The sequence below is a fragment of the Hippocampus guttulatus genome, chromosome 16 (genome assembly GCF_054856545.1).
Source record: "Hippocampus guttulatus isolate MCC_2025c chromosome 16, RoL_Hgut_1.0, whole genome shotgun sequence".
Taxonomy (NCBI): Eukaryota; Metazoa; Chordata; class Actinopteri; order Syngnathiformes; family Syngnathidae; genus Hippocampus; species Hippocampus guttulatus.
The window spans coordinates 5971950-5983206 of record NC_141276.1 but is presented as its reverse complement, the minus strand read 5'-3'; the positions used below and the strand labels follow the sequence as shown (position 1 = coordinate 5983206).

Genomic DNA, 11257 nt, shown 5'->3' with positions numbered 1-11257 from the left:
CAGGACTCACGTGACTACAGGGCGGTAGAAAGACATTTTTTATTGATCTTGAGGAATACGGTGCTTTATATGGTCTTCATATCCACACGCAAAAGACATGAGCAGCTGTAAAGGCGAGTTCTAATAATTCTCTCACACAGTCGACTGAATATAGTTTACACAGATAAGGACATCATCACTGGGGCAGCTGAAGCAAGGTGCCCTGCCCTGATGGCAGGTACGTGACATTCCGCGCGCGAGAGAGCTGGAAGGCGACATCCTCGGCCGCTTCCAGTTTGCGCAGCTCCACCAGGCCATCACCGGCCTCCATGAGGGAATTGGCGATGAGCAGGGCAGCCTGGGAGTCACCCTCAGCTGAGATGATGGCGGCTTGCTTCAATTGTTCCGCCTTAACAGAGAGAGAAAAAAAAAAGACATTTGAAGTATGCTTTAATTTACGCATCTCCATCACACGGGAAACCAAACGGAGAGAGGAACTACCTTCTCCACAACGAATCTGGCCCTCTCGGCCTCCTGCTGTGCCACCTGCTTCATCTCCACAGCCTCTGTGAACTCCTTGCCAAACGTCAAGTGTGTCTGAAAGAATGCAAATCCACAGTTAAATGCCCATCCTCACACATGCATTATACAGACTAAGCAGGGATGCGGTAGGTTTAGTGATTTAGGAGCGGCTCCGCACCATGTTTTGCTGCACTAGCTAGCTGCAGCTTGAAGCTGGTACATAGCATGTTAGCTTAAAGCCTAGTATACCGCCGGTAGTTCTGGGGCAGCCAAGAAAACAGAGATGATGTGGGAGTGTTTGACATACACGCACGTACGTCTGTAAGTTCGTCAGCTCTGTGGTCAGATGTGTTTGAAGCCATTTCTATGCTGAGGCACATAGAATATCATCAACAAGCGTTGAAGGTCTTCCCCACTAAAGTCATCTAAGCATGCCCTTATGGCCCTTGCTTTGTGCACTGGGAACAGACACAGACCTACTGGGAACTGTTTCAAAACGTTGGAAGCCTGCAGCTATCCAAAAGATCCGGATAAGACCAATTATTATGATGATAAAATTTCTTCATACCAATGAAACATCATCCAAGATGAGGCCGAAGGTGGAGGCTCTTTCTGTGAGGTCCTCGCTGACCTGGCGAGAGACCAGCTCCCTCTGTGTGATGAGCTCGCCGGCATCAAAACGAGCCTTAAAAGGACAAACCATCATGCATCATTATTGGCAAATATCCAAACTGGGCCTAATAAGTCAAATCAAAAATTACGCACCACGACAGCCTTCAGCACCTCTGTGGTAATGGACGGCAGCACTCTTTCGTCATAGTCCTCGCCAATGCTGGTGAAGATGCGAGGGAGCTGAGTGCTCACCGGCCGGAAGAGGATTCGTAACGTGATGTTGACATTCTGCAGATCTGTGGGAGAGAAGTATCACATTTTAACCTGAAGGCTATGACGCATTAATGTATTAATGCTTTAAGGTTCGGGTTAAGCAACGTACCTTTGCTTCCTGTGATGACGGGCACGTTTCGTGGACGGGAACGGCAATCAAAAATGATGGGCTTCTGCACCCATGGGATGAGGAAGTGAGTACCCTCGCCGACGACTGATTCCTGCACGCCCCGGAACCTGTCGAATATCACCGCCTGATGCCCTGCATCAACTGTCACAGGAAGACAAATAGTAGAAGTTAACCAGCTGACGAAAATTGCGTTTTGGAGAGAAATAAGCTGTTTAAAAAAAAAAACTCAACAAAATTCATTAGTGTGAGCGATATTAGCAGCTTTAACTGTCTGCCTTTTTAGGACACTGTTTCCACATCTCACTCTGAGCCTCTTCTTTCATAACAAGCTTCGGAGGAGCAGAAAAGCTTCCCTCCGAAGTCTGAAGACAAACTGGAGGAAATTACTGTGGCTGGCTGCAGGCACACAGGCTGCTTCCTGAAGTCGGTTCTGTCGCTCTTCAACGTTACATATCGTTTAGTTGACCTGGGCTGAGATGGCTAAACGATAGGTAGTATATTTAGGCCCGATTTAACTTTCAGTGTCGTTGTAGATTCATGGAACGTTTTTAACATTCATATTTCAAGCCTTTGAGCAGACGCTGTGTGGCTATCTCACCAAACTCTGTGCTTTGATGACATCATGCAGGCATTGAAGTGGTATATCCAATCTGTACGTTTACGTCGCATTAGCAAATTCCCAATACCGATCAGGTTTTCATCCAGATTTGGAAGATGGCTGAATACAATCTGAAAAGAACAAATTCTGTGTGTGTTTTTTAAATGCTGTCATGATGGCTTTGCTACTTGTGTGTTTGGGGAATTGAAATTGTGCCACTTCAACCATGCAGTTGATATTCAGGCATATTTAAAAGGGGTCTGGTTGCTCAGTACACAAGCAGATACTAACGTCATAATATGTAGCTGAAAGCATAATAAGCAACTGTTTTCTGTCATGTCTGCCAGTTATTAATAAATTGTAAACTGCAGCTGTTCTGAAAGCGCTAAATCAGGATGTATTGCATTGTTGGTACATTTAATTTATTTATGGTTTAATTATGCAACTTGTTATATGTCAATCAAGAAAAATAATATTAATAAAAGCCTTTACGAGTCATAGAAGTCTTGTGAGGGTGTCATTTTGATGATAAAATCTATTGCATTATTTCCATTAAAAAGGTATTCACCATTGAATAGGGCAGAGTTCACAACACTTCCACCAATGGCCAGCGCCAGTCCCAGCTTCCCAATAGACTCAAACAGCTTGGCCATTGTGGAAAATCTAGTTTTACTGCAAAAGAAAACAAGACAAGTTGAGTTTCAGAGCATGTTTTAGTTATTTCGAGGCCACGCATTGTTGACTTTGGCAGGGGAGAGACTGAAGGCGTCAACTTGCGTAGCTTTACTCAGTAGCTAGCTAGTAAGACAGCTAGTGGGGACAAATACGAGAACAAAACCGTGTGAAATGACACAACTGCGCATCACTTACAGTCGAAAAAGAACAAAATAACCACAAGCGAACCAATTAATAAGCAGCACGCGAGGGAAGAGGACACTTATCTCTTGCTAATCGGGCTCCTCAAGAGCTTCGCTTACTTAACGCTAAAAGGTACAACATTAGCTCCGCACAACACATTGAAATAATCTCAAAAGCTCGCAGGAGAATTATCGCTGTGCCAAATTCGAACGTTTCCCGTCTCTTTTGGGTATCATGTGTAATGACTCACCTGTTTTTCGCTCAAGCGTCTGTGACCTCCACCGGACACGACGTGCAGCACATGAATTCGCCACTCCAGCGCGCATGCGCGTCGGCTGAAGTAACATGGCATCCGATTGGCTGGATTTCTTCTTCTACGGGTTTAGCTTCCTCCTCCATCCCGAATTTTCCGGTATTTGATTTATCTCTAAAACACCTTCTGCTCTGATGATGTTAAACATGCAAATTTGCTTTTGCGGGTAAGTAAGTTCGATAGTATGAAACAAAGCTAACAATTTATCGTAAACTTATATATACGGCTGTTTATTTGATAGTTTCCTCCCAAACGTCCTTTCATAGTTCACAAACATCACTTTACAGTGGCTCCAAGTTCATTTTATTTTAATCTTTAAATAATTTCAGTTAGTTTTTCCACTAACCTGTAAAACAATGAAGAGTTTTGTTTTTAAAAACACCCAAATTTGACATTGCATAATGTAGATGCTCAACTTTTCTTCGTGTCAGACCAGGCCTTGCTAGGGCAAACGAGCGCACTCGATCGCCCCCTGACACGGACAGGCCAAATGACAGTTTCACTTTAGTATTGGCTCTTGAGTGTTTGGCGCTCTATAAAAAGCGACATATAAACCATCGCGAAGAGTCTGTAAGGTAACAGATACACATTTTGAAGGTAAAAAGTAGCTTTTATAGCTTGGGTATTTAGCTACAGACTTAAAACGCCGTTTTGAATGGGGGATTAGACATGTTTTGTCTCACTTCCTGCATTTGACAGCTTGTAAACATGCGCGGCTTTTGCACAAATGGTACGAAAAAGTTGTAGTAGGTTTTATTATTATTATTATTATTACCAACCGCCGGGAAATGTGTGTTTTGCGTGTCACTGCCAAACGTCTGTCAAAAAAGTCGAGATGGACACAATATTAGGTACAGGTCTCAATCAGTGTCATGTCCTATCTTAAGTTAATAATTGTACAATATTTTTATGACGTTGGTTCTACAGTTGCACTGGTTGCAGTTACTGCTGTTACTGCTACATTGATCCATATTTGAAACATTGAAAATAAATGTAATTAGATTCTAATATTGTGAGTGCTTGTGTCGTCTGTCAGCAGATGGCAGAGGCGAGCAGGACTGTGCGAGTGAGTGGCCTTCCTGCAGACATTGCAGAAGAGCGGCTGATCGATAAATTAACCGTCTACTTCCTGAGACCCAGAAACGGTGGAGGGGAAATTGTGTCTGTTACAGTTGATGGGACAAAGCCCGACTGTGCCCTGGTCCAGTTTGAAGACAGTGGAGGTCAGTGTTAGGTTATGGTGCAGACCTCCACCAGGACAGCACAGTTGTTGACATGTTCATCTGCTGGATCTGGCTGATTGATGATTCCCGCGTTTGGCCCAAATGCAAGTGGACCATAACAGAAAAAAAATGTATCGAATAAATTTGTTTTTAGTTGAGGTCATAATAATGCTTTCAAAGACAACTTATTCAGACACTTGAAAACCGTTTAAGAATATGAAAAAAAGCATAACATCTCTCCATTAAGTGACACTCACGTTGATTGTCTCCTAGTGTCCCAGAGAGTAATCCAACATGGCCAGCACACTCTCAAAGTGGACGGGAAAGAGTACATGCTCACTGTCAGCGAGCATCGCCAAAACCTGGATCCTAACAAGGTACTTGGAAAGCCCCGACATTCGCTGTTCACCACCACCACCAGCAGCAGCAGCAGAAGAAGAAAAGAAAAAAAAACATCTTTAGACGGTTACTAACAGATGACAAAGAAACAAGTATTTCAGGAAGGGCTAAATGTGTGTTTTTCCTAATTTCTCCAAGGTCATCACAAGTCTAACAGCGACTGTGGATTGCAGTCAAATTCCCAATGGAAGGAGCACGTTCACTCGTCTGCTTGGGGAGCACCCCAGTATTGAGATGAGCTGCGACTCGACAAAGACATTATGCCGACTGCGTGGTGCCTATACGGAAGTGCAGTCGGTCTTGGCCCAGCTGCTTGGCTCCCATCCTGAAGATCCACAGTTACTGGAGCTCTCAGGCTCAGGTCGACCTTTCGTTAGTTCTTCAGAGTTTCCGATCAAGACCCCCAGGAAGAAAGGGGATGAAAGAGATCTTACTGTTGGTTTTCCCACCCCTGAAGAGGACCTCTCGCTGATGGTGGATGCAGACGTGTTCCAGTATCTGCAGAAGCACCATGGCCACGAATACCAGCGCTTACTGAGTCAGTATGGCGTCGAAGTGGTGGACGTGACCAATCAGGGGATCACTACTCTGTTTCTGCGAGCCACAACTGGCGATGGCGGCAAGGAACGAGAGCGCATAGAGCTCGCGAGGACGGCAATAAGTGAGCTTTACCAGGAGAGCGAGAGGAGAATCTGTCAGGCTGAACTACGCAAGAGTGACCTGGACCCAAGGGTGGACCTGCAGCAAGCAATGGAGACGTTACGTGTCAGATTTCCGAAACTTCTTCTCTGTGACAATGACAGCTGTGTCTTCCTCATTGGCGACTACACTGAGGTGTCCGAGGCCAAGCAATTTCTCCTCCGGGAACATCGAGTGGTGGAAACAGAAGACGTCGCTAGTCTTCTTGGAATTCCGTCTTCTCGCCACACCACTGCTGAGGAGCGCGACACGCTTGCTGTGTCGCAGTCCATCTCAAGCACTCTTAATGTTGGGAAGAATCGCGTGCGGCAATCAGAAGACGGTAAAATGTATCATCTGGCTGCTCGATTTAAAGAGTCCGGCCCACCACGACAGACTCCTCCAGGAAACTTACGCGGAACCTCGAATCCGAGTAAGCATTCCACTCATGAGTTGAGGTCGGAAGCAGCAGGAGATCCAAGTGGAGTTTTGCGTCCCTTAATTAGGAATAAAAACTCTTCAGACGTTGCTGTGAAGAGTTCAAGATCCTTCAGGACTTCGACTCCCATCCATCTACCTGGAAAACTCCATACAGGATCCACGGCGAAGAGAACTAACAGTTTTGCGGGAACGACTCAGAATAGACTTCAGAAGACTGAAGATAATTCCTCTGCATTTCCGCCCAGAGCCAGGACCTCCAGCGTGAGTAACCAAAGACAGAGGGACCAACCTGAAGTCTATCATGCGGAGGTTGTCATGTCCACGATGATGTGGCTTCATATTAAAGAGGTCTACAGCAAGCAATTGGAAACCTTGACGTGCGACCTGCAACTCAAAGAGGGAGGATCGCACGGGAGGATCCAGTCCGTCATTGGCATCAGCGGCTCCGAGCAGTCTGCCGTCACTGCGTGCCAGCTTGCTTTACAGGAACTGGTTGACACCGTCAGTGCAGATATTTGCGTGCATGAGCTTCACCTCTCTGAGCTCGGCATTAGTGGCGTGGAAGATGAAACCTTGCAGGCCTGCTGCGCAGAAGTTCGGCGACGCTTCACAAAGATTAGTGTCCGGGTGATGAGGAGTAGTTTGTATCTCACCGGCCCTAAACGCTTGTGCGATCAAGTAGCCGCTTCTCTGCAAGAGGTCTTTTCTGGAGACAGGACCCAAGCAGACAAGCAGAGTGACCCCACCAGCGCTTCAATAGGGAGGCAAGTAAACGACGGCGACGCTCGCACGTCCTCGGAAACCCAGCCATATTCTGCAACTCAGGAACGGGTCTCGCACCTTAAGGAGGGCCAGGCTGAGGTTGCCAACGGCGCTAACAGTCAAGCGGCAACCAGGAAAGACTCCATCCTCAAGGAGAAATTGGAAAAGGCAAGCATGATGGATAGACGTAAGACATCGGTCCACGGAAATAAAGCGAGCTCGGCAAACGTGGATGGCGCCTGGTCAGTGACGCCTCAAAATGACAAAGTCACACAGTCTCAGCAGAATGAAGCCCAGCCAGGTGCCATCTGCGTGTGTGGGGAGGCCGGCACCTCCATGAATAGGACCGAGTGCGGGGTGGTCATGTGCGCCAAGTGTCTGGATGCCGTTCACATCCATTGTAGGGTGTGCCACAGCGGACCACCGCAAAACCCGGCACCAGCGGGCATCCAGGGCACAATGAACCACTGCAAACTCAACTTCAGCCTGCCTGGTCACAACAAGCATGCCACCATCAAGGTCACCTATATCGTTCATGATGGTATACAAAAGGTGGGAAGCTTGTTTGTAAGAATACAATTTCGCCTGACTGTATGGTTCACTTGTTCGGTTGTTTGTCTCAGGAGTAAATTATTTCCTCTTGAATCGCCAGGACCATCACCCGTCTCCTGGAAAGCCCTTCCAAGGCGGCGTCTTCGAAGCCTTCCTCCCCGACTGCGACAAGAGCAGGAATCTGTTGCCCAGGCTGGAGGACGCCTTCCGGCAGGGCCTCACCTTCACTGTGACGAGCAAGGAGAAGGGCTCCAGTGTGACCTGGGACGCCATCCCGCACAAGACCAGCCTGCAGGGCGGCCGATCGGGGTGAGTGAGGCTGCTGATGATGACGAGTGCGTGCTGCAGAAATGAAGATGGTAAAACTCGAATTTTGGGCCCCTCAGGAACGGTTACCCGGATTCTTCCTACTTGGAACGCCTCTCAGAAGTATTGACGGCACACGGGATTCAAGGTCAATCTTTCACATCTTGAGACTTTCCGGTCGCATTATACGTTTACACATGGGATTTGGTATGAGCACTTTACAGTGTATTATAGTTGGAATAAGATGCATAAATGGGACGCCCATTCATTTTCCAAAAGGCTTTTTAAAAAATATTTTTCCACAATCATAATTAAAAACGCTACATAAAGCTTTAGACTAAGGATAAGATGTCTTATAAGAGAGGAGCCCGCTATATGGTTGTTTAATTATTAGCAGGTTAAACTGCATCACAAAGCAATTTAACCTTGAGGAAAAAAAACCCTACTATTGGATTGCCATTGCTGTTATTGAATGACATATTTCATAATACGGTGTACATGTGTGTTTCTATCTTTCTAAATGTATACTCAGACTTTATTAAAAGGGATACCTTTAGTAACAATCATAAGTATATACATTTAAGAGATATATTCTTTCATAAAGAACAATAGTTTGAACTCCATTTTAAACATTAATAGAGATGATTGATGAGCACTTCCTGCTTAAATAGCTGTATGACCCGATGCAATAGTGACACCTACCGGCCACAATGGTGACCTATATGTAAACACAAAATGGCTCTGACAAGAGCTTTAGCATTGCAATTTTCCAAGAGAACCCCCCCCCCCCCCCCCCAAATAAAATATATAATATTATATATATATATGAACACTCTAAATTGTCCCTTGATGTGAGTGCAAGCGCGAATGGCTGGCAACCAGTTCAGGGTGTCCGCCGCCTACTGCCCTAAGACAGCTGGGAAATTGCATCTTGATCCATCCTCTCATATTCCCATTCCGACACAATGTCTGTAAGTGTATATATGTTGATAAGATTTCTATTCATCCTTAGATTGCATTATTCATACGTTGCTAAACGGGTACATTTATCCTTTCACTGAATCTGTATTAAAGTTGAACCTCGTTACGACGTACCTCGAGGGACAAAACGAATCTGTACGTTATAACGGTGGTTCGTTGGAACCATTTCCAATACAAATGGCCGTCCAACTGATGTTTAAATACAGCGTGAACATTTAGAGACATAAAAATATGAACATGTAATTCAGTATAACTGTCACTTGCAAATAGGTGTATATGAAGAAAAAATGATTTTATAAGACACGAAACAAAGAACTGTCGCGTTCCTACTTCATCTCTTAAAACATTCAGTCAGCAAATGTAACCTGCCACAGGCAATTGCCAGTGCCGCCGACGTCTGCGACTCCCTTTCGAAAGTGAGAGACAATTTCAGCCTTCGCAGACAGCGAAATTTGCTTCCGTTTACCAGACATGTTTGCAGACCATGTGCTCAAGACCGTTCCTGTACGAGTCGATCAGTAAGGTTGCTAAGCAACGGAGGGGAATCATATATTTTTAATGCAACTCTGTCAACGGTACGATGACATATTTTGACGTGGGAAAAATTGTCGTTTTTATTTTGAGGATCATCGCTTCATGGTAAAGAAAATACCAGTCTTGAAGAAATGTCATTTAATGTTAAAGGGCATCATGCATAAATCATATTTTGCCAGTAACTGAACTCTTTATGTTGCTTATGAACCCGCATATACATTTGTGGCCTAAATCTAAATTCATCAGTTCATGTTTTTTTGCATGCTTTTGTAAGCAAAAATTCCTCTCTGTTCTAAACTGTCAGACAAAGTATTGTAAAGCAATCAAATCTTCTGCCTGTAATTCATATCTTTGTTATTATAAGCATCAAATAACCGAATACACGTTAAATATAAATATTTTATAATTTGTTTATTTTTCAAATATATATATATATATTATATATATATATATATATATATATATATATATTATATATATATACACGATCCACGAGTCCCTGGTACATTTTTTTTCTCCTGTATCGATGTAATCGTAATTATTAAACAAAACACAGACAATTTTCATATTTCTTGTTATGCTATTTTTTTTTTTATTAGTCCTGGAAAACATGTAAGGCATATGGTAACATTACACACTGAAGCGTTACAAGCTGTAGAGGCCCACACGGAGCCCACCCAGAATCGAGCACAGAATGAAGCAGCATCAATTCACAAAGGGTTTAAAAAAAACAAAACAACAAAATTGATTATTTTGATGAGTGTTGTTTTCTTTTCCTTTTTTTTATTGGGGCAAACAAAGCTACACAACACGTGTGAAAATTATCACGTTTGAGGGAAGCCTGTGTTGCGGGGTGACAGAGGCCGGGGGGGTCGGATGGTGAACATTTTGGTGCATGGACGGGGAAAGAGAGGCGGCACATTCCCAGAGTTAGGTGGCTGCCCATGCTGGAGGCTTCGCTTGGCAACTTGACACGTGACTGAGCGGGCATTCTTTCTCACACCACACTACCACAAGAACACTAAACTAAGCTGTATATACACAACATACACACACCGTTACATTTTTTTTTTAACTAAACATGCATCCGATTACTGTACATGATCAGCCAATAATTTGAACTGAGCTCAGCTTCACTGGTTGGCTGGCAGGCGTGAATGGAAAAGCGATGTGGAATTTGGGAACATTTCCACTAATGGGACGCAGACGTGACGGATTGTGCTGTAAATTGAGCTCAAACTGTTGGAAGGACCTGAGAAACCATGTTGAAAGACAGCCGGTATCAGCTCCAGAAGCCCCCTCCCCCCCCCAAAAAAAACGGAATACGATTGACCGCTTGTTGTCTCAGTGCATTTTTTTTCAGCCCCCCTTTCCTCGCCGCACACACTTCGAAAAGGAGCATGTCACATCCAATCCAGAACCGCAGTGTTTGCTCGGAAACTTTCCTCCTGTTGCATAAGTGTCTGGAAATGCTGCAAAACCATTTAAAGATGTCGCAGGAAGTGGTGATCGGATCCACGAACCAGCAGTTTACCTCAGAGCTATATGACATACAATACTGTGCCAATGTCTTTGGTCCCCTTCGCTATGCTACGTGGCGAACTGCTAGTGCCACGCACGAAGGTTTAAGAGTCCCTTGATTAAGTTGGACCTGTCTGGATACTTCTGATTAATTCAGTCATTATTTAAGATGTTGAAACTTTATGCCTGTCCCAGCAGGGGTCACTGCAGCGAGTCACTCCAGGTTTTTAGAATTTTACTTCGCTGTTTTTAAGTGCAGCGATAATGTTCAAACTGTGCATAAAGTTACAGTGGCTTACTATATGTTAAATGTACTTTTCAGGAACAAAACCTCTGGCTTGTTTACAGGGCTATTATGCTACTGCTGCAATACAGTAGCCTATTATGCAACTGTTCCAATACAGTAGCATAGTAGGCCTAAGCATTAGGCATTATGATGGTACTTGGAGAGCTTGAATTTTTTTTTAAATAATTAGTTAGTTTGAAAACCATTGCTTGACTTTATTTTAGTAAACAGATCTAGAGTAAAAAAAATGGTGTGAAGGCAGCCTAAGACATTTTATCACAGTATTGCA

The 11257-nt window shown here is 44.4% G+C and overlaps 2 protein-coding genes across 2 annotated transcripts; one reads left to right on the top strand and one right to left on the bottom strand.

Moving 5' to 3' along the window:
- Positions 1-23: 23 nt before the first annotated feature.
- phb1 (prohibitin 1) lies at positions 24-3326 on the bottom strand. The gene is made up of 7 exons (XM_086133229.1): positions 3223-3326; positions 2683-2786; positions 1496-1657; positions 1267-1409; positions 1070-1186; positions 481-576; positions 24-388 (listed from the first exon to the last, which is right to left on the bottom strand). Exons 2-7 carry the CDS (start codon positions 2765-2767, stop codon positions 176-178), a joined length of 816 nt encoding a protein of 271 aa, XP_085989355.1. The 5' UTR covers positions 2768-2786; positions 3223-3326; the 3' UTR covers positions 24-175.
- A 450-nt stretch (positions 3327-3776) lies between these two features.
- LOC147192734 (uncharacterized) lies at positions 3777-8437 on the top strand. Its single transcript, XM_086133227.1, has 6 exons — positions 3777-3882; positions 4322-4508; positions 4782-4885; positions 5046-7340; positions 7441-7649; positions 7727-8437. The coding sequence occupies exons 2-6, from the start codon at positions 4325-4327 to the stop codon at positions 7812-7814; spliced, it is 2880 nt and encodes a 959-aa protein (XP_085989353.1). The 5' UTR covers positions 3777-3882; positions 4322-4324; the 3' UTR covers positions 7815-8437.
- Positions 8438-11257: the final 2820 nt, after the last annotated feature.